The sequence below is a fragment of the Protopterus annectens genome, chromosome 4.part0 (genome assembly GCF_019279795.1).
Source record: "Protopterus annectens isolate FY-2018-M chromosome 4.part0, PAN1.0, whole genome shotgun sequence".
Lineage (NCBI taxonomy): Eukaryota > Metazoa > Chordata > Ceratodontiformes > Protopteridae > Protopterus > Protopterus annectens.
The window spans coordinates 911,652,653-911,679,287 of NC_056733.1; the positions used below are offsets into that span (position 1 = coordinate 911,652,653).

The following is a 26,635-nucleotide window of genomic DNA, read 5'->3' on the forward strand; positions in this document are numbered from 1 at the left end:
GGACTGAGGGACTCTCCTGAGCCAGTTCCCTCTTTGTGGCCGCTGCCGTCAACATGGCATCTACCGGAGGCCCCTTACTCCAATGGGTCCGGTCGGATGGCGGACTAAGGATCCTATCCGGTCTTTTGGGAATTGGCTCCACGGTGTCCGGTTCCTTCCACGCCCTGGTGGTAATAAGGTCCACCAGGGGGTCGGCAGGGGGGGACACCCAAGAGGTAGACGGGCCCGTTTCAAATGCCTCCAAGAACACGGACTCGTCCGAGGAAGACTTGGGGCAGACCACCCCTTATACGGAGCATTTCCATGATGTCTCCAAAGGAGACATCCTCGAGGGTGACCGTGGGGAGCCTTCCTTCCTCCAAGTCCGTGTCTTCTGTGAGAGACTCGGGGGAGTCAATGTGCCTCCTTTTGCACGTATGCTTGCGAGGGACCTCCTCTGGGGGGCTGTCAGAGGAGTCCTCGCAAGCAGCAATTTGCTCCATAGGAGCAACTTGGGGCACAGAAGCGGGCTGTCCCAGGGGCCGGATGGTGGAAGCCTGGCCCAGTGCAGAGGGAGCGGGACGGAGCCGAACAAGTGCCGGGGTCCGGAGACCTCAACAGAGCCCTCTCCACTACATCAAAAGCCGAAGGGGAGCCGACCTCGACCAAAGGATCCGACAATCGGCTCCCCCTCGGATCCGAAGAGTGGACCGGAGCCGGCGCCGAAGCGTTCGGATCCGAAGGGACAGTACGTTCCGACACAGACGGCGCCGAAGGAGCACTGATCCCCCCGGATCCGAAGCTCGGATCCAGGCTCCGAGAGGTCGGGTCCGACGCACTCGAGGGCAGGGTCGGATCCGAAGTACCAAGTACTATCGGCGCCGACCCACCCCCGGCTCCGAAGCTGCTCGGCTCCAGCTGCTCCGAACCCGGATAGTGGGTCAGAGAAGGAGCAATAGGCTTAAAAAAGGGTGTTGAGCTCCCCCCCGGAGGGGGGGGAGGCAAGAGCACTCCCATCTGCATCTGGGCCTGGATGAACCTTCTCATCATCCGGTCCAGATCAGCATCAGAAAGGCTATGAGTGGATCTCGACGAGGCTACCGAGGTAGGCCTGGAGTGCCTCCTCGATAGCCTCGGAGATCGGGTCTCCTCCTCCTCAGGACCCGTGAAAAGCACACAGGGACCGGAGCCGAGAAGGAGGAGACCGAACCGACGGAGCCGGGGAGAAGCCAGCTGGCGGGGCGAAACAGAGGTCTCGGCCCGCCGCCAGGTGCTTCTCCCTCCGTCCTTACCAGCATCCCTCTCCTCTCCAGAAGCGGGAGGTTGAGTCCCAGGAGCAGGAGGGGTGCCACAGGGGAACAACTGTAGCCACAGCTGTTCCCGAAGGAGCGGAGGCCGGAGCCGAGTCCGGCGGTAAAGACCCGCCAAGACCAGCTTGGACCTCCGCTCCCTCAGTGCCCTGGGGTTGAACCCTGCACAAATGGAACAACCAGATGTGAGGTGTTCAACCCCGAGACACTTAACACACTGAGTGTGGCCATCAGCCGGTGAGAGCTTATGGCCACACTCGGAGCATTTTGAAAAATAGATTTAGGCTGATCAGCCATAATCTATAACTACTAAAAGCTACTAAAAGTAACTTAAAACAAAAAGACACACAGGCCTAACACACACACTCTACGCAACAGCGAGAGGAGGAAAAAAATTACTTAATTTAACTCAAATTAAACTTTTCAGAAAGGGAAACCTAAACTTTCACACAGAATCACTCAAAGAACCAAAAATTTTCTGATTTTACAAGTAATAAAATACCACTTAGCTGAGAGCTATGTACCCAAATCCAGTCACCAGCGCGGCAAACGAGATCTGAGGTCATGAGGGTAGAGCAGGGCATTATGGGTGAGGGGAGGAGCTGAGAGCATGGATCCATAGCTGGAAAACCATGCCGGTTCGGATCCGATATCGGATCCATAACCCACAGGTTGCAGACAAATGAATATCCTACTTCAGATATAAAGTTATGGTGTAGTTAGGATCCCTTGCAAAACAGCAGTGGCAAAACCTGCTCGGGATCTAGAGTATAAAGGTAAATTATAATGCTTGGCAAATGTATGCACGGAGCTCCAAGTTGCAGCCTCTAAAATGTCCTTGGTAGCCACTCCTCGTAAGAAGGCTGTGGTAGTGGCTGTAGCCCTTGTAGAGTGAGGCCTGATGTTCTCTGGAGTTTTCTTTCCATGGTAGGAGTAACAAAATCTAATGCAATTTCCTATCCACTTGGAGATTGTCCGTTTTGAAATTGCTTTTCCTTCCCTTCCTGTTGCATATGCTACCAGTAGCTGGTCAGTTTTTCTATTGCCCTTGGTTCTGTCCAGGTAGTAGCGTAATTGTCTATGTACATCCAAGGTATGCAGCAGTCTTTCTCCCCTGTTCTGTGGGTTGGGGAAGAATGTAGGTAGGTGGATAGCCTGATTTAAAGAAACTCTGGAGACCACCTTAGGCATAAAGGAAGGATTTGTTCTCATGGACACTATCTTGATGGAAGATCAGGAAGGGTTGTACTGCCATTAATGCCTGAAGTTCAGATACCCTTCTTGCTGAAGTGATTGCCAGCAGGAAATCAGTCTTCCATGATAAGTATTGTAATTCTGCTGTTGTTGCTGGTTCGAAAGGAGGAAGTGTCAATTTTTCTAGCACAAAGTTCAAGTCCCATGCTGGTAATGGTGGTTTCCTAGGAGGCTTTACATTTTTAATTCCTCTCAGAAACTGTCTGAGTAGAGGATGTGAGAAGACAGGAGGATCCAAGTCGTATTCTGCTGAAATAGCTGATGCATGAATCTTGATGGAGGAATAGGACAGGCCTGTGTGGAAGAGCTCTGCCAAGTATTCCAGGATGTTGGCTATGTTTACCAGTGACATCTTCTCCTTTTGCAGTACTCCAAATGAGATATCTTTTCCATTTTGCTGAATAATTTTTTCTTCTTGAGGGTCTGCGAGCCTCAAGGATAATGTCTTTAACCCTTTGGGATAAAATTGGGTTAATTGGTCTTATGCAATGTTCCAGGCAGTCAGCTGCAGAGTTTTCAGGTTTGGATGCAGATTGTTGTAGTTGTTCTGTGTTAACAGCAAGGGAACCAGGGGTAGTGACCATATTTGTTCCCGAGACATGCTCCTCAGTAATGGGTACCAATGTTGCCTTGGCCAGTCTGGAGCTATCAGAATGATCCTTGGACGGTCCTCTTTGATCTTCAATAGCACCTTGTGCATCAAAGGAAGTGGTGGGAATGCATATGCTGTCAGGTTTTTCCAAATGAAGGATAGGGTGTCCACCTTCCAAGCAAGTGGGTGGTACGTCCTTGTGCAGAATTTCTTTAGCTGGTGATTGCGTGGGGATGCAAATAAGTCTTTCTGGAAGCCCCCATTTTCTTGTAATGGGTTTGAAGATGTCCGGATGCAGCATCCATTCGTGGGCATCCGTGGTAGTCCTGCTTAATATGTCTGCTAAGATGTTTTCTTTTCCTGGTACAAAAATTGCTTTCAACTGAATGTTGTAGCTCAGGGCCACATTCCAGAGGTCCAGTGCCATCCGGCAAAGAAGATACGAATGTGTGCCTCCCTGTTTGTTGATGTACCACATAACTGTGGTGTTGTCTGTCCTTATCAATTGACCTTGTTGGAGAAATGGTCTGAATGCCTGAATTGCCAGTTTTACTGCGAGCATTTCCTTTAGATTTATGTGTAGGTGCAGCTGGTCTTGAGTCCATAAGCCTTGTATGCACTTGTCCAGCATGTGGGCCCCCCAACCGAGGTCTGAGGCGTCCGTCGTGATGGTTTGGCTTGGTTGAGTACTGTGGAAGGGCAATCCTGGGTTTGATTGACAAGCCTGAGCCCACCATAGGAATTCTTGCTTCAGGCATGGAATAATTGGAATCTGGGTTTCTAAGCTGTGCTTGTGTTGAGACCATAAATTCCTTAGGTACCACTGTAGTTTTCTCATATGCAATCTGGCATGAGGAACCAATATTATGCAGGATGCCATGAAGCCCAAGGCTTGCAGTACTTTTCTTGCTGTCAGATGGTTCTGTTTTGTTAATGCCAAGAAGTAGAGGTAGTTGCTCCTGTTTTTCTACTGTTAGGAATGCCATTTGCGTTGATGTGTCCAACTCTGCGCCCAAAAAGGTTATTCTTTGGGATGGTATCAGCCTTGACTTTTTTATATTGACTGTGTATCCCAGGGCTTGTAGCAGGTAGATGACCCTTTCTAAGTCTTCTGCTAGCTTGTTTTTGTTGTCCGCTTGTATCAGGCAGTCGTCCAGGTAGGGGTAGATTTGGATTCCCTGAAGCCTGCAATAAGCAATTACTGACGCCAGGCATTTCGTGAACACTCTGGGCGCAGTAGATAAGCCAAAGGGCAGTGCTGAGAATTGATAATGCTCGGATCCTGCAAGAAATCTGAGGTATCTTCTGCAATTTGGTCGTATGGGGACGTGCAGGTATGCCTCCTTGAGATCTAGAGTTACCAGCCAAGACTCCTTGCCCAGCATGGGAAGAAGCTGCTGTAGAGTCAGCATTTTGAATTTTGGAACAATGAGGAATGTGTTTAAAGCGGACAGGTCGAGAATAGGTCTCCATTTGCTCTCTTTTCTTGGTACCAGGAATAGTCTGGAGTAAAATCCCTTTCCTTGCTCCATAGATGGTACCTTTTCCACAGCTCTCATCTTTAATAATTGTGATATTTGTTTTAGAGCTTCTGCCTTTTGATTTGGAGGTAGGTTTGGCATTCCTCTCTTCCCTGGTAGAGTATGGAAGTGAAACCTGTAGCCTTGGTCTATTGTCTGTAAAATCCACTTGTCTCTTGTGATGTAATGCCAGTTTATTGAAAATAAGGCTAGCTTCCCGCCTAAGAGTGCTTCTAGTTGCTCCCTGGTAGGCAGTGCCAGAGCCAAGTCACTGTGATTGTCCTGTAGTTGTGGTGGTGGCTGTACTTCGCTGGTTGTTACTCTGCCACTGGCGTCCCCTGTAGGCACCCCTGGATTGGTTTCTGCCTCTTGAACACCTATTCCTGCCCCTCTGAGCTCTGGATGAGTCTGGAAAGACCAATTCTTGGAGGGCCAATTCCTGCTAAACCTTGGCGGTTGGACCTGTAAGAAATCTTTTACTGTTTGGACAGATTTTGCCTTCTCTTCCATTTTCTTCAGCACCTGTTGTGCAGGAGCGCCAAACAAATTGATCTTATCCATAGGAGCATCTAATAGTTTGGACTTGACATGGTCTGATAATGCCTGTTCTTTTAACCATGCATGCCTTCTGATAACTGTGCCAGTCATGGCTGATCTAAAGGAAGCCTCCAGTGCATCATAGCCGCATTTTAAGGAATGGTTACTGACTTGCTGAATGTTATGTACCATTTCCTGAAGAGATTTTTTGTCTAATGATTCATCAGAGGACAGTTTTTTGGTTAACTGGTCTAGCATAAATTCTTGATACTGGATCATGTGAAATTGACAGTTCAAGGCCCTAGCTGAAAGAGTAGCAAAAGTGTAAACTTTTTTACCCCATCTCTCTAAGGATCTGGATTCCTTTTCAGAGGGGAGGGGGTTCTTAGCAGAAGTAGCTGCTATAGCCTTAGGTCCTTGGGAGATAGTCTCGGGATCTGCAAAAGGAGCCTTATACAAATGGTAATGTATGTCCGGGACCCTGTAGTATCTATCAGGCTTAGCAGGGGCCGGAGGTAGAGAATCAGGAGCAGTACAAGCATCATTAAATGCATCATCTACAACAGAAAGAACTGGAGGTATGGCTAAAGGCCTATGTTGTGGTAAATGCAGAAAGGTTCTAAGCCTTTTTCTGGAGTCTGAGAAATCCTGGCCCTGCCACTGAAATTGTTCCCTCATAGCATGCAAGGTTTCCCCAAAGGAAAATTCCTCAGGCGGAGAGGCAGAAGGGATGGACTCTTCAGCATCAGAGTCTTCATAAGGGGAGAAAGGAGCCTCTGGAGGGTCCGAATCATCTGAATCATCAGCGGAATCATCTGTAGAAAGTGGCTGAGGGGGCTCTGCTCTAGGCCTCTTCTCTGGTGGTGGCTGAGAGGCCCTGTCTGGTTGAGGTTGGGATCCCCGGATTAAAGAAATGAGATCCTCTGCTAAACTAAGCATTTGAGAACTAGAGCTGGGCCTGTGAGAGGGGGTCTTAGCAGGCACAGTCTTAGTTGCTTTAGCTGCTTTAGCCCTGGCAAAGGCCTTAATTGACATGGTTGCAGGAGGCCTAGCAGCCCCACGTGCAGGGGTTGAAATATCCAAGGGAATAGTGTCAGATAATTCCTGAGAAACTGCAACAGCAGGTGTGTGTTCTGAAGCCGATTCCATCAGGTTGGAAGAGGCCTCGGTAGAAGGTAAGTTTTCGGCTGAAGGAAGAACCGCTTGCTCGGTTTCAGCCGAAACAGAGACACTCGCGGTTGGCTTAACCGCGGTTTCGGCCGAAGCCGCGGGCTGCGAGTGTCGGTCCTTTTCCTTGCGCTTTTTAGACATTTGCGTAGTCGGAGGATCCGACAGCATAATATAAGCAAAATCGGAGCCGAAAAACTCCTCGGCAAATTCAGACCGACATCTAAGCGTCCGCCGGTTAAAAGAAGCACAGGCTAGACAAGCTGCTACGTCGTGGTCTGGGCCTAAACAGGGTAAGCAGTAAGAGTTGATATCTTTATGAGGTATTTGTTTCCCACAAGTTAAACAGTTATTCACTTTTTCTGACATCGGCTGAGGCAAGAAAGAGTCCCCAACGGGGTACTTAGCTTTTTAGAAGTCTTCGTAGTAGTATTCGGTAGTAGTAATCTCTGGTTCTGACCGACCGGCACTTGCGAACAGCTTCTGCTTCGGGCGCCACGCGGCAAGAAAGACTGTAGAAAATGGCGTCGGCTGATGCCTTTATACCCGAAGAACTGCAGCTATGACGTCGGGTGAAGTGCGACACCAGCCGAGGCCAGACCCAGACTTTGGAATCCGGCCGACCGAAGGGCTGCCTGACGACAGGACAACCCATTTGTAAGGACTGCAGATGCATCCTTGAAGGACATTGGGCCCTTACAGGAGGGGGAAGGCTTTTTTCACTGGCTAAGTAGCAGAAAAATAACTTTAGAGATCCAAGAGGAGATGGTTTGCTTGAAAACAGGTTGACCCAGGGCCCCTGGGTGATGAGAAACAAACAGGCCTTCAGACTTGCAGATAGGATTAGTTTTGTTCAGGTAGCATCTGAGTTGCCTGTGCATGTCTAAAAAGTGTAGGATCCTCTCACAGGAGGAGTGAGGGGAAGGAAGAAAGACTGGAAGGTTGACAGACTCAGGGATAATTCATTAGCCACCTTGGGCATAAAAAAGGGACTGGTATGCAGAGAGACACTGGTCCCTATGGATGACTGTGAAAGGGGGATTAAAACAGAGCTTGCAACTCAGAGACCCTTCTGGCAGAAGTGATGGCCACTAGCAGAATAGTTTTCCAGGTGCAATGTTGTAGGGAAGAACTTGCTGGCTCAAATGGGGCTACGGTAAGTTTCTCCAAAACAAAATGAGATCCCAAGGAGGAAGAATTGGTTTCCTTGGTGGTCTAATGTGAATGCCACCTTTTAGGAACAATTTAATTTCTAACACAGAAGCTAAAGGAGGTGACAAAAACAGACATAGTTGAGAGGCTGGCTTTTACTGAAGAGTAAGACTGCCCACACTCCAGCAATTCACACAGTGGATGTACCACTGGGTTTGTCCTGACAGTGGCTGTAAATGCTTTTTGAGGCACCAGATGGAAAACTTTTTCCATTTGGAAACATTGCATTTCCTAGTAGTGGGTTTTCTGGCCTCCTGCAGAACTTAACGCACGTCCTCAGAATAAAGGTGTCTGAAGGGAATTAAAACCCTATCACCCACAGGTTCAGGTTTAGAGTCAACAACTGTCGATGTACTAGGGATCCCTTTGTCCTGAGTATGTCCATCCTGTGGGGTACATATGGTGACTGCCCCTGGCTAAATGCCGGATGATGGGGAACCAATGCTGTCTTGGCCAAAAGGGAGTTACCAGTAATATTTTTCGTTGTTCCCGTTGAATTTTCAGCAGGACCTTTTGGAGAAGTGGGAAGGGGGGAATGCATACAGAAACATCCCCTTCCACCATTGTCAGGGGATGTGGGATCCTGGTACAAAATTTGGGAAATTGCTCATGGAAGAAAAAGATCTACCCGAGGTGTACCCCATCAATGGCCAGGTCCAGAAACACATCCCTGTGCAACATCCATTCGTGAGATAGAGTCATGGACCTGCTAAGTGAGTCTGCTACAACATTTTGGGCTGAAAGAAGGTAAAACAGCCTGAGAAGAAATGCGACTTTACAAGGCTAGCTCCCAGGCATGCAAGGCAAGCCTGCACAGGAGGTAAAGCTTCACCCCCCCCCCATTTGACATACCAGAGGACTGTGCTGTCTGTGAACCACCTCAGGACCCCTGGGGAAAGCCTGGATTTGAAGAGCAAAAATCAAGACACTAATCTCTTATGCTATGGGCTCCTTTGTTTGGAACGTAGACCATACATCTCTGACCTTCCAGGATTCCAGTGTTACAACCCTATCCTGTGTCTGAAGCATCCGTGTAAAGCTCGAGTGAGAAGGGGTGGCTGTAGGGGTACGTCTGGATTCCTTATAACCTGAAGAATCCACCAGTTTAATTCCCTTTTTAAGCAAGGTAGGAGTGGAATGACCAAGTCAAGAGGATGTGTGTTCCATACAAACTGTCTTTAGAAGCCACTGGAATTTTCTCATGTGCAACTTGGCCAAGGGAAGCATAGGAATCATTGAAAACATGAACCCCAGGAGACATAGGAAATCCCTGGCAGTCAGGGATTGAAAGGATAAAAGGCCCTGGAAATAGGAGGTAAGGAAAGTACAGTTTTGTACCTACCATAAATGTAGATGTTAGAGTGTTCACACTGCTGCAGTCATCATACTTGGGTTATCCTGCCGTCAGGCGGTCCCACAGTCGGCCAGAGTTCCAAAGTCTTGGTCCGGCGTCGGTTGCTGTCGCTTGTTCCTTAACGTCAGTGCGTCAGGGGTATACAAGAGCCATCAGACGCCATTTTATTCAGTTTTTCTTGCCCCAGATGTCAGGTGCCCCCAAGTAGGTGGGCAATACATATTGCCAATAAAACATGTAAAGAAAATACAAGGAATACCTTCAGTTACAAGCAAATACACCACAAAGGTTGTACCTGATAGAAAGGTATAGAAAAGTTCAGCTAGGTCAGAGGGGATGGAGGGAGGGTAACCTGGACTGCAGCAGTGTGAACACTCTAACATCTACATTTATGGTAGGTACAAAACTGTACTATGTTCATCGTGTTACACTGCTGCAGTCATCACACTTGGGTTGAATCCCAAAGCTAAGGATGGGCGGTGGAGTTAAACAGGGTTTGAAGAGGCTAGTAGGCCCTGCAGAACTACAGTGGCAAAGCCAGCTCTGGTTTTAGAGCATAGAGGTAAGTGGTAGTGCTTGGTGAAGGTGTGCACTGAACTCAAAGTTGCAGTCTCCAAAATATCTTTGGTTGGTACCCCCCTGAGAAAGGCTGTTGATGTAGCTGTAGCCCTGGTGGAATGGGACCTAATGGTAGCAGATGTGTGTAGCAGAAACGGATACAATGTCCTATCCATTTTGAAATGGTCTGTTTTGAGATCGCTTTTCCTTGTGATCCTGCAGCATAAGATACAAAGAGCTGGTCATATTTTCTGAAAGCCTTAGTTTTATCCAAGTAGTAACGTAATTGCCTGTGAATGTCCAAAGAGTGCAGGAGCCTTTCTCCTTTGTTCTGGGGGTTTGGGAAAAAGGTGGGCAAATGAATGGTTTGGTTTAGGGCCACACTGGATGCCACCTTTGGCATAAAGGAAGGGTTAGTTCGTAGAGCGACTCTGTCTTGATGAAAAATGAGGAAAGGCTCCACTGCCATTAGGGCCTGTAGCTCTGAGACTCTTCGAGCTGAAGTTATTGCTAGCAGCAGGGCAGTTTTCCACGATAGAAACTGTAAATCAGCTGTAAAAGCTGGTTCAAAGGGCGGCAGTGTAAGCTTTTCCAGAACAAAGTGGAGATCCCAAGTGGGTGTTGGTGCTCTCCTGGGCGGTCTTATGTTCTTAGCCCCTCTGAGGTACTGTCTTAGCAGTGGATGTGAAAATAAAGGAGGATCTGTGTTGTAGTGAGCTGAAATCGCTGAGGCATGGATCTTAATAGATGAAAAAGAAAGTCCTTTGTGCAACATCTCTGTTAAATATTGTAGAATCTGAGGAATGTTTGGAACAAGAGGATTTTGGCCTTTAGCCTGGTTCCAGGCGCAAAATCTTTTCCATTTGTCTGAATAGGCTTTCCTGGTGCTGGGCCTCCTGGCCTCCAGAATGACATCCATAACAGCTTTAGAGAGAAGTGTTGGCTGGTTGTTTAGGTTATTTGCCATGCAGCCAGATTTAAAGTCTTGAGCTGGCTGTGTAGAATCTGATTGTTTTGCTGAGTGAGCAGGTGAGGAATTTGAGGCAAAATCCATGGTGGGCCGTGGGCCATGTTCCTTAGTATTGGATACCAGTGCTGGCATGGCCAGTCTGGAGCAATGAGAATCATTTGTGGCCTCTCTAATCTGACTTTCAGCAGCACCTTTGCTAGAAGAGGCAGTGGAGGAAAGGCATACACTGTCAATGTTTTCCAACTGAATGAGAGGGCATCCACTTTCCAAGCTAGTGGGTGGAATGTCCCTGTGCAAAATTTTGGCAAACAGATCCATGTCTGGGCGTCCCCATTTTTGAGTTATCATTGCAAATACTTGTGGATCTAGTTTCCACTCATGGGGATCCATGATGTTTCTGCTTAGGTCGTCTGCCAATGTGTTTTTCTTTCCTGGCAGGAATTGTGCTTGTAGGTGAACTTGGTAGGTCAGTGCTGTGTTCCACAAGGTCATCGTTTGTCTTCATAGGGGGTAGGAGTGAGTGCCCCCTTGCTTATGTACCACATTACTGTGGTGTTGTCCGTCTTTATTAGGAGTTGTCCTGAATGTAGGAGGTCCTTGAAAGCTGAAAGTGAGACAATATTTAAGACCCATTTGTCTTTTGTGATGATGTGCCAGTTGTCTGCAAAAAGTGCTAATTTTCCTCCCAAGGGAGCTGCCAAGGGAGATTTGCTTGGCAGTCTGAGGGTCAAGTCATTGTGTCTGTCTTCTGACAGCTTGGGGCCTTGTCTTCTCCTCCTTTCTGGGTTGAGGGACCCCATTGGTGAGGCTTGTAAGGGCCTTGTGGACTGACCTCTGCCCCTTGGTCGTCTGTATTTGCCCCTCTGTGGTCTGTCAGAAGGTGGAAAGGACCAGTTTTTGTTGGCCAGTTTCTGCCGAAACGAGGGGGTTGAACCTGTAAAAAACCCTTGACCGTCTGCATAGATTTTGCCTTATCCTCCATTTTCTTTAAAACCTCTTCTGCTTTTACACCAAATAAAACATCCTGCTGTAAAGGTGCATCCAATAACTTTGTTTTAACATGATCAGGTAGGGTTTGTTCTTTTAACCAAGCATGTCTACGTATGACAGACCCAGTCACTGCTGCTCTACAGGAAGCCTCCAATTAATTAAATCCACATTGTAAAGTATGTTTTCCCACTTGTTCAGCTGCATGCAACAAATCTTGCATTTCCTTGAAATCAGGCTGCTCTGAAGGTGTGATCAGTTTTTGTTTTAATTGAGACATCAGGTATTGCTGATATTTCAGCATGTGAAACTGGCAATTTAAGGCTCTCATAGCTAGAGTAGCTGAGGTATATACTTTCTTTCCCCATCTGTCTAGTGCTCTGGAATCCCTTTCAGAGGGTACAGGATTTTTAGCAATAGAGGCCTTAACCCCTCTGGGACCCTGGGAAATAGTTTCTGGATCAGCAACAGGAATTTTATATAGGAATTTGTGTGAGTCAGGGACTCTCTAGTATCTGTCTGGTTTGGCTGGTGCAGGAGGTAGAGAGTCTGGGTTAAGGCTAGATTCTAAGTAAACATCATCCACAATGTCTAACACGGGAGGGATAGCAAGTGGTCTGTGCTGGGGTAGTAAAAAGAACTCTCGAAGCCTTTTCTTAGAATCAGAGTAATCCTGGCCTTCCCAGTGGAAATGTTCCCTCATGGTATGTAAAGTTTCCCCAAAGGAGTAGTCTTCTGGGGGAGATGCTGAGGGAATAGACTCTTCAGCATCAGAGTCTTCATAAGGGGGAACAGAGTATTCCTGTTCCTCAGAAGAATATGAGGAAATTGAGACCTGGTCAGAGGAAGCATAATCCTCCTCTTGTCTTAGCCTTTTATCAGGTTGGGGATGGGAACCCCTGATTAGGGTAATTAAATCTTCAGCCATCTTAAGCATCTGTTTCTTAGGCATGGGGCCTTGTACTGGAGACTGCTGTACAGTCTTTTTTGTTTTTAAAGGAGATTTCAGCTTAGCATAAGATTTGATGGAGAGTGTAGTCTGTCTGAAGACACCTTCTGCAACTGAACGCGTTTCAGCGGCACCGGAATCTCCTTCTGCTCTGGAGTCGAAAAGGGCTAAGGATGAAGGCTGCGGCGGACTAGTAATCTCCGCTTGGGAATCGGAAGCCATCTGAGGTTCTAAATCAGCGGTCATCAGGGGCTGTGCAGGCGCCTCACTGAAAACTAGAGAACCGGTGACTGGCCCAGCAGAGGCCTCAGAGTCTGGTGTGGGTCTTGGCTGCCTGTCCTTATCCTTGCGTTTTTTGTGCATGCCGGTCATCGGTTGCTCCAACGGCATGGTATAATTAAATTTCCTACCAAAGTAATGTCGGGCGAAATCAGACGTTTAACAGTTTGTTTATTAAACCTAGCACAAAACAGACAACCTGTGACGTTGTGGTCTGTTCCTAGGCAAGGAATACAATAAGAATGAAAGTCCTTATGAGGTATTTGCTTCCCACAAGAAATTTTTTCTGACATCGGACTGAGGCAAGAAAAGGTTCCCCAGCGGGGTACTTAGCTTTATTTAAGACTTCGGTCTGAAATTCGATTTGAAAATCTCAGGAGTCGGCCAACCAGCACTTGCGAACTGCTTCTGCTTTGGGCACCATGCAGCAAGAAAGACTGGAGAAAATGGCGTTGGATGCCTCTTGTATTCCCCTGGCACACTGACATCAGGGAAGAAGCAACAGCAACCGATGCCGGACCAAGACTTTGGAACTCTGGCCGACTGCGGGACCGCCTGATGGCAGGATAACCCAAGTGTGATGACTGCAGCAGTGTAACACGATGAACATCAGGACCTTTTCTGCTGGCAAGGAGGCTAGCATCTTGTCTGTTTGAATCCTGCAGCCAAGAAAAATGCGGTCTTGTGAAGGGGTCAGAGAGAACTTCTGATGCTTTACTGTGAAGCCCAGACTCTCCAGAAGAGAAATTAATACGACAAGATTTCCTTGAAGAATGTCTGAGGGTGGGGCCTTGATGAGAAGATCATCTAGGTAAGGGAATATCTGTATTCCCTGTAGTCTGCAGTGAGCTATGACAGGAGCTAAACATTTTGTTAAGACTCTCTGCCATACACAGACCAAATGGCAAAGCGCAGAAGTGAAAATGTGACGAAGCAACAGAAAAGCAAAGAAATGTCCTTAACTGTAGGTGAATGGGGATGTGAAGGTAGGCATCTTTGATGTCTAATGACACCATAAAGGGCCTGGGGAAGTAAAACGGGAAGAAGGGTGGGTGAAGTCAGCATTTGACAGGTGGGGACTTTCAGAAAGGTATTTAAATAGGAAAGGTCCAGAATGGGCCTTCAGGGGCCATCCTTCATGGGGACCAGAATTATCCTAGAGTAGAATCCCGTTCCCAGTTGGACGGGACTTCCTGAATAGTGCCTTGGGAGAGACGAGTGGAAATTACCTGAGGGAAAAGCTCCAGCTGTTCTTTGGTGGTTGTGGGATTCACCTGAAGCAGGGAAGTGTTTCCCACATCATGAAATGCCCTTGCTTGATGCTGGAAATATCCAAGAGTCCTGGGTTATCTGATTCCAAGCAGGGAGAGAGAGGCGAAGAGACAAAGGAGTGGATGGCCATGGAGGCAGGTAGTCACAGACCACCAGGCTTTGCCTGAAAGGGGTGTTTTTGACAGGTAGTGGATGAAGCCGACTTTGAGGAGGTTTCCTGGTGTCCCTCTACCTTTGGAGGGAGGAGGCCTAGCTAGCTGGTTTTCTAAAAAAGATGGTTTTGGCAGGGTAATGCCTCTGGAACCTGGGAACAGGGGAAACATGGATGTGTTTTAGGTCCAAGAGCTCCACTCCCTTCTCTTGCAGTGACTTAAAAAGCTCTGTAGCTGAGCTGCCAAATAAAGCTTTACTGTCCCCACAGGGGCATCCATTAGTTTGGCCTTAATACCATCAGATAAGGGCTGCAACCTCAGTCATGAATATCTCCTCAGGACTGACCCAGAAGCAGCTGCCCTGGCAGAGGCTTCCACAGCATCATAACTGCACTTGACATAATGCCTTGTAACCTGGGCAGAGGAATTGTGGACAGAGGAGAGCTTTGCCTTGTTGGGCAAATCAGGGAGCTCCGACAGGAACTTTCCTGCATCTGGCAACAGAGCTAGAGAATATTTGCCATATAGGTTTGATAATAGCCCTAAAGGCCAAGGTAGCAGAGGTATATATTTTCTTCCCTAGTCTCTCCATAACATGTCTCTCTCTATCAGAGGGCAGTAAGGAGGAGGAAGGCAATACTTGGAATGCCTTGTCAGCTGAGACTGAGATAGTAGCTGGGTCTGCAGAGGGGGCTTTGAAAAGGAATTTAGAGTCCTCAGACACTACAAAATCTGTCTGGGCACTTGTGAGCAGGAAACAGAGCCCAGACATTTAGATGCAGCTGAAAAGGCATCAAAGAAGGCCAGTAAGACAGAAGGAATGGCAGATGGGCATGGAGAATCCATCTGAAGGAGGTCGAGAATCCATCTGAAGGAGGTCACAGTACCTCATTTTGTATGTCAGAAACTTAGTAAGAATCTCATTTGAAGAATTTCTTCATCTTCAAAATAGTTTCCAAAGGAGAGATCCTTCCTCCCCAGGGGAATCCATACCATTAGAGTCCTTCTCTGGTGAGGCATAACCCAGAGTGGAAGTAGTCTGGGCTGAATAAACCAAGGACTCATCCCCTGACTATTCATCATCTGAAGAAATGTCTTCAGAAATCCTCTTTAAAGGAGCAGAAGGAGAAAAGGCAGGAGAAGGGCCAGAAGTAGCAGGGGACTGACGAAGTATCATGAAGGGATTAAAGAGGCCTTGTGAAAATGCCTGCCAATCCACTGCTTGATCCTGTGGAACTAGAACATGTTTTGACTTCATTTTTTTCTTCTTTGGAGCTTTCATATGATGGAAGGTGGATAGGCCAGACGTCTGCCTGCACTCCACGATGTCCACAGGCACATCCTTACAACAATCTGGGCAACTCCATGCGGGCCTTCAGAAATAAGCAGTGGTTCCACTCTTTCACCTGAATCGGATGCCTGCAATTCCCTTGCGGACGTGCTGGTAGAGTCCTTTGGGGCTTCCACAGTGGTACCTGCAGAAGAGACTTCCACAGACTCTAAGATGGCCTAAAGCAGCCTCCACAGAAACGCCCGGAAGAGAGGGAGCAGCAGAAAGATCAGGGTGAGACTTCTTGGCCTTTTTTGATTGTGGCTTGTCTGAAAGGCATGATGCTGCTTCCATCTCACATGCTAAACACTTAAGGGGTTGATTCTCCACGTAAAGTTTCTTCTAAGGGCTTTGGTAAAGGACTTGCAGATAACACAGGTGGTATGGTCATGGTCTGGGCCTAGGTAGAACAAACAGCTTGTGGGAGTCCTTATGTGGAATATGCCTTCCACATTGACACTTGCCCTTACTAGTTGACATGAAATCCCAAAAAGACAATACAGTAGCCAAAATTTCAAGAAAAAGAAAATCCCAACAGGGTATTTATCTGAACAAGGTCCGCAACTAATCTGGTGAGCGACATCCGGAGCAGGCGATCGGATAAGCGGCAAAAAAGTTCTGAGGGTGGTATGTGCTGACATCAGCTTTATACCAGACGCCTCTTTATGGAAGATGTTCATTTGATGGCATGCAGCATCGCACGTACATTATAGCAGCACTAAGATTTTTATATACTTGCCAGACGTACTAGTCAGCTGGAGGCGGAATCCCTCATGTTATGAATACTGCAGCATATGAACAGAAGGACATCCTTAGATACCAAAAGCCTCACTGGTGGCAGATGGGGACAAAACACTATTATAAATCTCAAGTAACCAAGAGTTCAATTAGCAGCTCAGGTGCTTGACAGTGAGGAAGGGAAGAAGCATGTTCTGATTTGGGAGGGAAGTGGAAAAGTACAGTTGTGTACACTTACCACAAATGTAGATGTTCCAGTGAATTCACTGTTGCAGTCATTAAATTTGGGTTATCTGCTTGCAGGGTGCCCTCAGTCGGCCTGAGTAAGTTTTGGGTCCTGCGGCAATTGCTGTTCCTTCCATGATGTCAGGTCGTCAGGGGTATAAAAACATGCAACCGACGCCATTACATCAGTTTTTCTTGCCCCAGATGTCAGGTGCCCCCCTAATGTGGAGCAATTAACCATAAAAAAACACAAAGGTATACCTCCAACAAAAAAAAGCAAATACACCAAAAAGGCTTTTAAGCATAGTAAAGGAAAGTAGAGGTATAGCCAAAAGAAGTTAGGGGCAGAAGGGAGGGTAACCAGGACTGCAACAGTGAATACACTCACATCTACATTTATGGCAAGTGTACACAACTGTACTATGTTCTTAGTGTTTCACTGTTGCAGTCATTACATCTGGGTAGATTCCCAAAGTTTTGGTTGGGAGGAGGAATTTAGATAGCATTAGGGCCAGCTATAAGGCCCTGCAAGACTGCAGTGGCAAAGCCAGCTCTGGATTTAGAGAAAATTGGCAAATGATAATGCTTGGTGAAAGTATGTACAGAACTCCAGGTAGCATTTTCTAGGATGTCCCTGGTAGGGACGCCTCTGAGAAAGGCTGGAGAGGTAGATGCAGCCCTGGTAGAGCGAGGTCTTTACCCCTGGGGGATAGGTTTTCCATGGTGCTTAACAGCAGAAATGAATGCAATGGCTTATCCATTTAGAAATGGTTTGTTTTGAAATAGCCTTTCCCTCTGCCCCTGCAGCAAATACTACCAGCAGTTGTTCAGATTTTCTTTGAGGTTTAGTCCTGTCCAAGTAGAATCTAAGTTGTCTGCGCACATCCAAGGAATGCAGAATCCATTCCCCTTTGTTCTGTGGATTGAGAAAGAAGGTTGGCAAATTAATGGACTGATTAAGAGCCACACTGGATACCACCTTGTGGCAAGAAGGATGGATTGGTTCTGAGTGACACCCTGTCCACATGAAAAATTATGAAAGGCTCCACTGCCATAAGGGCCTGTAATTCAGATACCCTTCTAAGTGAAGTGATTGCTAAAAGGAAAGCAGTTTTCCAAAAAAGAAATTTTAAGTCTGCAGTAGCAGCTGGCTCGAAAGGAGGTATAGTGAGTTTCTCCAAGACAAAGTTAAGGTCCCAGGGCTGGGGTTAGAGCTCTCCTGGGTGGTCTCAAATTGTTGGCCCCTCTGAGGTACTGCTTGAGCAGTGGATGAGAGAAGAGGGGAGGTTCTGTGTTATAATGAGCTGAAATGGCTGAGGCATGGATTTTAATGGAGAAATACAGGCCTTTGTGAAGCATCTCAGTTAAGTACTGAGAAATCGGAGGTAAATTGTGTGCTGCTGTGCTCATCCCTTGAGATTGGTTCCAGGCACAGAATCCTTTCCATTTTTCAGCACAAGATTTTCTAGTACTAGGCCTCCTTGCCTCTAAGATGACATCCATCACAGGTTTGCTGAGGGGTGGTAAGGGAGAGTTTCAGTAATTAGCCAGGCTGCAAGGTTCAGTGTTGGAAGCTGAGGGTGCAGAATCTGGTTCTCCTGCTGAGACAGCAGGGAAGAAGTCTGAGGCAGATGCCATGGAGATAAGAGACACTGAGCAGGAGGGGGTACCAGTACTGGCGCGGCCAGTCTGGGGCAATCAAAATCATCCTTGGTTTGTCCTGTTTGACTTTTAGTAGTACTTTGGAGAGCAGAGGCAGCGGAGGGAAGGCATAGACTGACAGTTTTTTCCAGCTGAAGGACAGAGCATCCACTTTCCAGGCTTGTTTGTGGGGAGTCCTTGTGCAAAATTTGTCCAATTGGTAGTTTTGGGGGGAGGCAAACAGGTCTATATCTGGGCTCCCCCATTCGCTTTGCAACATGTTGAGAATCCTTGGTTCCAGTTTCCACTCGTGTGGGTCCATGAGGTTTCTGCTTAGTCCGTCTGCCAGTGTATTTAATTTTCCTGGCAGGAATTGAGCTTGTAGGTGCACTTGGTAGTTCAAGGCTGTGTTCCACAATGCCATGGCTAGTCTGCAGAGGGGGTAAGAATGTGTACCCCCCCTGCTTGTTTATGTACCGCATAACCGTGGTGTTGTCTGTCTTTACCGTTAGTTGCCCTGGAAGAACGTAGTCCTAGAAAGCTGTCAGAGCAATTCTGTACAGCTAACATTTCTTTTTGATTGATACGCAGGTGCATTTGGCTTGGGTTCCATTTGCCCTGAATGCACTTCCTTGCCAGGGGAGCCCCCCATGCATAGTCGGATGCGTCTGTTAGGGTTTGGGCGGCAGGGGACGGTGTGAAAGGTAGTCCCTTGTTTTGGTGGCAGGCCTCTGCCCACCAAAGGAACTCTAGGCATAGGCAAGGAATGATAGGAATCATTGTTTCTAGGCTGTGAGAATGTTGACTACATAGGCTTTTTAGATACCACTGCAGTTTCCTCATATGCAGTCATGCATATGGAATTAGAAGAATGCAGGAGGCCATGAACCCCAATGGCTTGCATTTGTCTTGCAGATAGCAGGGTTTTTGTGGCCACTTGTTTGAAGTAGGCTGTCAAATGAATTTGCTTTTCTGGCATGAGGTAAGCCATCTGGGAAGTTGTAGTCAAGCTTACTCCCAGGAATGTAATTTGTTGACAGGGTACCAGTTGTGATTTCATTTCACTTATGGTGTACCCCAGCCAAGTTAGAACCCTTTTTACAAAAGCCAGATGATTCAAAACTATGCCCTGGCTTTCTGCCTGAATTAGACAATCATCCAGGTATGGGTATATTTGAATACTTCTTTGCCTGCAAAATGCAATAACTGGAGCTAGGCAGTTTGTCAATACCCTGGACGCAATAGATGAGCCAAAGGGCAGTGCAGAGAATTGATGGTGCATGTAGCCTGCTTTGAAGCGTAGGTATCTTCTACAAGATTCCTTGATTGGGATGTGTAGGTATGCTTCTTTTAAATCTAGTGTTGCCAACCAGGTGTCTTTGCCTAGCATAGGAAGTAATTGAAGTCAGCATCTTGAATTTTGGAATCTCCAGAAAGTTGTTTAGAGTAGACAGGTCCAGGATTGGATGTTATGACTTGTCTTTTTTGGGTACCAGGAAAAGTCTGGAGTAGAAACCTTGTCCCTTTTCCTCTTCTGGTACCAGTTGAATAGCCCCTATGCTTAAAAAGAGAAAGTACTTGCTTTTGAGCCTCTGACCACTGATTTGGTGGCAGGTCTGGCAACCCACTTGGCGTTGGCAATGTGTGGAAGTGAAATCTGTATCCCTGGGACACTATTTAAAACCCATTTGTCCTGGGTAAGGAGTTCCCAGTTCTTTGCATGAAGAGCAGCCCCCCCCCCCCAAAGGGGCAGTCAGAAGATATGTGCTTGGAAATTTTAAAAGGGAGTCATTGAGACAGTTTACCACGGGGGGGGTTGTCTTGTTATTTCCAGACTTGGAGGGGGAGCCCCCCCCCCGCTTAGTTCTGAGAGTCCCCTGGGACTGAAACCTGGGGGTTTTGCTGTGTCTGGGATTGGCTTGAGAAGTCCTGGAAGGGGCTGGAAAGGATCAATTCTTCGAAGGCCAGTGCCTACTAAATCTAGGAGCCTGAATTTGTAAAAGAACTTTAACAGTTTGCATAGATTTAGCTTCATCTTCCACCTTTTTAAGAACTTCTTCAGCCTTGTTGCCAAACAGGCGGTCCTGATTTAAAGGAGCATCCAACAATTTAGCTTTAACATGATCAGGCAAAAATTGCTCCTTAAGCCAAGCATGCCTTCTAAGCACAGACCTAACAGCAGCCCTGCAAGAGGCCTCTAAAGAATCAAAACCACATTGCAAAGTGCGTTTTCCAACTTGTTCAGCAGAATGCATTAAATCCTGTAAGTCTATTTTCCACATAGTCAGGAATCAACATCATTTTCTGTTTAAGCAGTCCAATAACATGTTGCCAATATTTTAACATGAAATTGGCAGTTTAAAGCTTGAATTGCTAAAGTTGCTGAAGTATAAACCTTTTTTCATCATCTATCCAGCGCCCTGGAGTACCTAACAGAAGGGGTAGGAATTTTAGCAGTAGAAGCCTTAATGCCCTTGGGCTCCTGTGAAATAGTCTCTGGATCTGCAATAGGATTTTTGAAAAGGAACTTGTGGGACTCTGGGACCCTGTAGTATATGTCAGGTTTACTGGGAGCAGGAGGCAGGGAATCAGAAGCCAAACTGGATTCCGAGAAAGTATCAACAATGTCTAGTACAGGAGGAATAGCCAAAGGCCTACACTGAGGTAGGAGAAGGAACTCCCTAAGCCTCTTTTTTAAATCAGAAAATTCCTGGCTTTCCCAGTGAAAATGCTCCCTTAAAATGTGTCAGGTTTCCCAAAAAGAAAAATCCTCAGGAGGGGAAGCAGAGGGAATAGAGTGCTCTACATCAGAATCCTCGTAAGTAGGTAAGGACAAATCCAGGTCATCAGAAGAGTCAGGAAAAAACAGAATCCTGATCAGAGGTTTCATAACCAAGCTCAGCCCTAGGCCTCTTGGGGGGGTTGGCTACCCCTGATTTGAGTTATTAGATCTTCAGCCATTTTTATCATTTGTTTTTTAGGCATAGAAGCCTGAGCATGTGGCCTGGGCGTTGGTTTTTTTTAGACATGGATCGAGATTTAGACCTTAGTAATGGAAGAGTTGGTTTAATATGCAAGTCTGTAGGCCTGAATACACCCTCAGAAGCCGGTGACTGCACAGCGGCTCCGGACCCATCCAAGATAGAGACATCCGTGGGTTCCATAGATGAAGTATCTCATGGCATAACGGACTCCGAATGGGTCTCAGTAGAAGCCTGTGAATCAGAAGTAACTGGTATCACAGGCTGCGAAAGCGCCTCACTGAATACCGGCGAACTGGCGAGTGGCTTAGGAGAAGTGTCGGCAATTACGGACCTCGGCAGGCTGTCTCTATCTTGGCATTTTTTTTGGAATCCCGGGAGTCGGATGACTAATCGATGACATTTCTGGATAATTAAATCGAGAACCAAAATATTTAGAGGCAAACTGATAGTGCGACGATTAAATAAAGCACAAAACTGACAGCAAGATACGTCGTGGTCAGGGCCTAGGCAAGGAATACAGTACAAATGAAAATCTTTATGAGGTATTTGTTTTCCACAAGTAATGCAATTAACTTTTACGAACATCAGAAGGAGCAAGAAAAAAAGTTTCCCCAACGGGGTACTAAACTTTTTAGTTGAAGACTTTGGTTCTGAAACTCGAAAACGAAAATTTCAGGAGTCAGCCGATCGGCACTTGCGAACAACTTCTGCTTCGGGCACCGCATGGCAAGAAAGACTGATGTAATGGCGTCTGCTATATGTTTTATACCCCTGACGACCTGATGTCATGGAAGAAGGGACAGCAACCGACGCAGGACCCAAGACTTTGTTAATCAGGCCGACTGAGGGCAACCTGCAAGCAGATTACCAAAATGTAATGACTGCAACAGTGAAACACAATCATCATGCACAGCATCTCTCTAATACAGCTCTGGAGGCAGCCAGAGCTCAGAGAGATTAGACTCAGGTTGAGGGATAGAAGCACAAAGATGATGCGACTGCTCTAGGGGGCTGTGGTTTGGATACTCCTCACTGCCTACCCAGCCTGACTCTGATGTCTGCACACTTGGGGGGTGCAATATTGCAAGAAGAAAACCCCTCACCAAGCAGGAGTTTTATAGCTTCCAGCTAAGCCTATCCCAGCTGCACAGTATCAGTAGGTGCTGAACAAAATCGACACAGAGGTGCACTGTGTGAGTATAAGCCCTCCTATGTGGGAGGGACTTACTGATGTGGTAGCACTGGGAGGACAAAAATATGGGGGGACACTAAATCAACAGTGACCATCATCCTCTTTCGGCTTTTCCCGTTAGGGATCGCCACAGAGGATCTCTTTCCATTTCTTCCTATCCTCTGCATCTTGCTCTGTCAGATCAACCGCCTGCATGTCCTCTCTCACCACGTCCATAAACCTTATCTTAAGCCTTCCTCTTCTCCTCTTACCTGGCAGCTCCATCCTTAGCATCTTTTTCCCAATATACCCATCATCCCTCCTCAGCACATGTCCAAACCAACGCAATCTCGTCTCTCTTGCTTTGTCTCCAAACTGTCCAACATGAGCTGACCCTCTAATATACTGATTGCTAATCCTATCCAGCCTAGTCACACCCAGAGCAAATCTTAACATCTTTAACTCTGCCACATCCAGCTCGGACTCCTGTCTTTTTGTCAATGCCACTGTCTCCAACCCATATAACATAGCTGGTCTCACTACCCTCTTGTAGACTTTCCCTTTCACTCTTACTGGTACCAGTCTGTCACAAATCACTCCTGACACTTCTCCACCCATTCCACCCTACCTGTACTCTCTTCTTCACCTCTCTTCCACATTCACCATTACTCTGAACTGTTGATCCCAAGTACTTAAACTCGCCCACCTTTACCAACTCTACTCCCTGCATCCTCACCATTCCTCTACCCTCCCTCTCATTTACACATATATTCTGTCTTAACCCTGCTGACCTTCATTCCTCTGCTTTCTAGAGCATATCTCCACCTCTCCAGAGTCTCCTCAACCTGATTCCTACTCTCACTACAGATCACAATGTCATCTGCAAACATCAACAGTGACCAAATTACTGATATCCAAGCAAAAAGTAACCTACAGCATCTGTAACAAAAATGGCATCTTAAAGCCAGTACACTTTTAGCAAATGTACAAGGGGGGGACAAAGTACTCGCCAACCAGGTACTTTACATGTACTCTGAAAGCCAAGCCAAACCGGCAGACTGACCATGCTTAACCATTACATCAACTACAGATTAAAAGGTAGCATTATAGGATGTCCTTAAAATACAGACTTCCTGATGCTCCAAGTGGGAGGGTGTCCCACTGGCTAGGGAGATGCTGAAATGCTCTGTAAAAATCAGGCCTCCTCCAGCCTCAAGCCCTGAAGTCAGCACTACAACAGAAGAATAGATAGCAAGAAAATCCATTCCCACCCATTACTCTGTTTTTCGCAAGAATATCCACTCCCACCAATCACTCAGTTTTTCCCAAAGCATGATGGTAAAGAAACTTAATTGAACAATTAATTGATCGCCAGTGTTTAAACTCAACAGGATAACAAAGAACAGATTCCCAAGGAATCTTACATCCTTACCTCAGTCATTGAAAATCCCTCAGTTTCCACCACCTCAGCAGTGATGCATTCTGGGCAGTTCTCCAGACTGCCGTATTCTTTCACAAGACACCGAACATTCACAGGATGAAGAAACATATGTTGCCCATCTTCCGCTAAAAGAAAAAAGTTAAAGCCACAAATAAAAAAAGTGCAGTCTAAAAAAATTCAAAGGTAGCTCTTATCCCGGAAACAAGCAGGCTGTGGTCCTACAAGCACCCAGACTGGTGAGGTACATAGTGAGTAAATCAGTCTCACAATAAGATGGAATATAAATGATACTGATGTATTCCCATTACCTGTAAAGTTTAGAAGGCAAATGCATCTAGTGCATCTATGCTCCACTTACAGTTAAACTTATCCACCACATGCACAGCCCTGCAGGACTCTCAACTCACCAGAGTTAAAAATAAAACACACAATACACTGAAATCTAGAACAGAACTACAGAAAACCATAAGGGACAAATTCAGGATTACCCAATTCAATTCATAAAGACACAGTTAAGCTCTACCTTTCATAGCTGCAAAAAAAAAGTTATGTACTCAACAAAGCTCCATGCGAGTTGTCCATCTCGCCTTCATTTTGTACTTGTGGGTTTGGAACCGATCCTTGGTTCCGACTCTGCCGATTACAAAAGCTCGAGGTCTCCAACTAGCTCGTGGCTTATTCCCTATCCCATGATGCTCTAGCACATTCCCCAGATCTTGTTTGCTGGTATACTAATATTCACATATAAAATTCTTCATTATGTTATAAGCCAAGAAGAGGATCAAAGTATATCAGATGCCTAATAGCAACCTCTAGATCCTCCAAGAGCCACAGGCTAGGGGTAAGGAGGGTGGGACATAAGAATGAAGGCAAGATTGACAATTCACATGGAACGTTATGGTGAGTACATAATTTCTTTATGTGAAGTTGTCCTATCTCGCCTTCATTCTGTACTTGGACAGCGTCCCTAGCACCATCTTTCTTGGCTGGTTCATGGGAGAATATTCTTCAGAACAGTGGACCCAAATGAGGCCCTGACCCTGGAGGTCAAATCCACTTTGTAACGAGTGATAAAGGTATGAGGCCTTGCCCATGTTGCTGCTGTGCAAATGGTATCAATTGGTAATGTTGCACAAAAGGCAGAAGAGGTTGACATACACCTGGCAGAATGAGCTTCTATTTTGCCTGAAAGATGTTTATTCACTAACCGGTAAAATTTCCAAAATGAACTCAAAGCATGTAATTGGGCAGTCCTAAAACATCTACCATTTGAAGAAGCTGTAAATTTCAACACTAAATTCCTAGCCATCCTTGATACCCATGCACTTACACATTCGACAAAAACTAAAGCAAAAGTTGCTCCATGGCTTTCAAAAGAAACCAGACCAATGATCTTGCTTGGACCACTTGGCATATCACAAAATTCCCATTAGATCAACAGATTTAGACAACTAGGGAACAGCACTAAAATATATACCACTCTAGATAAAAACGTTTAAACCTCAGCTTTGGCCGGCTAAGAACTTGCTGTATTCAACTGGACGTATAAGAGAATTTAAGTACCTTTATCTGCACTTTTTTTTTCAAAAAAAATACAGTATTTAAATTGATTTTAACTGTGTGTTGCAGGAATATTAACTGAACTGGAAGTTAGTCAGTGTTTGCTGAATTTTGTTACTTGCTAGTAATTACAAGTGTGGGGGTAGCCACATTCTTTGATTTCCTGTCCTTGCCTATTTAAGTGGTACAGTGTGAAATATTTTCTGCTTAAAAACCTCAGCTTTGGCTGGCTAAGAACTTGCTGTATTCAACTGGACGTATAAGAGAATTTAAGTACCGTTATCTGCACTTTTTTTTCAAAAAAATACAGTATTTAAATTGATTTTAACTGTGTTGCAGGAATATTAACTGAACTGGAAGTTTTGACTCTGCTCTTCAGTTAGTGCCACCCACCCTCCCTGTTTTTGTTCTGGTGTTAATCTTAGTGGCCTTGAAACTGCCCGCCCCTCTTGTAAATTTGTGTTTGGATACTCCTTCTGGGCCCATCTCATTTGCTCACTCAACTGAGTGCAGTGAGATCATATTCTGATTTCAGGCACTCCTACTGTGTACAAAGAGCATCTGGGAAACAGAAAAAAAAAAAAATTAAGCTTGTTTCCTGCCTTTCCTGTTATGTGGTATAGACCATTTGTAGGCTTCTGAGCCCCCAAGCCCTTCTGTGTTGGAGGGAAGCCTTCTAGCTTAGTTTTTTTTTTTCTAATAACTACCCAGTTTTCTAGTTTCAGCACTCAAATCTGTTTCTTTGATCTCAGCACTTGTTCAGAAAAAAAAAATTCATCTGCTTTTACTGTACTTGTGTTTCTACCTACTTTATTTTACTTTTGCATCATCTTAAAAGTACTCAATTGTATTTATTACTGCTTGGTGTAACTCATTCTAAGCCTTTTGGTTTAAACACTTGGGCTTCGGACCAGTTGTTTTGCACTGAGAGGGTTTGTGGTCTGCACTGTAGTGGCAGAACAGGTAGCTTACATCCTTCTAGGTTGGAAACTGCTGATTGAGGGCTCAGTCTCTGTTATTCTAAAAGTGTATTAATTCTGGTTTAAGCACTTGGGCTTTCAGGCCAGTTATTTTACATTAAGAGGGTTCGTGGTCTGCACTCTTGTGGGAGGAGAGGCTGGACTCTGCCCTTCAGAGCTGGGAATTTCTGGTTAAAGGCTTATAGTGCATGCATATCTGAACTGCTTCTTACTGAAGTTGGTGCGCCTTGTTTGCTGTGGCATAGACTGGATTCGGGCCTGCTGGATCTAGCTTTGTGCAACTTCAGCACTAATCCAGGCATTCTCTAAAGTATTCAATTGTATTTATTACTGCTTGGTAGTAACTTGATTAAAGTGTAGCTATCATTCTAAGTCTTTTGGATTAAGCACTTGGGCTTCAGACCAGTTGTTTTACATTAGGAAGGTTTGTGGCACGCACTGTGGTGGCAGGACAGGTAGCTTTCATCCTTCTA

The 26,635-nt window shown here is 46.1% G+C and overlaps 1 protein-coding gene across 1 annotated transcript in view; it reads right to left on the reverse strand.

Moving 5' to 3' along the window:
* Positions 1 to 26,635, reverse strand: part of RNF10 (ring finger protein 10) — a 2,146,785-nt gene that overhangs the window by 939,598 nt on the left and 1,180,552 nt on the right. The window contains exon 10 of the mRNA XM_044069816.1: positions 23,614 to 23,747. Coding sequence (XP_043925751.1) covers positions 23,614 to 23,747 — 134 coding nt within the window. The remainder of the gene's footprint in view (positions 1 to 23,613; positions 23,748 to 26,635) is intronic.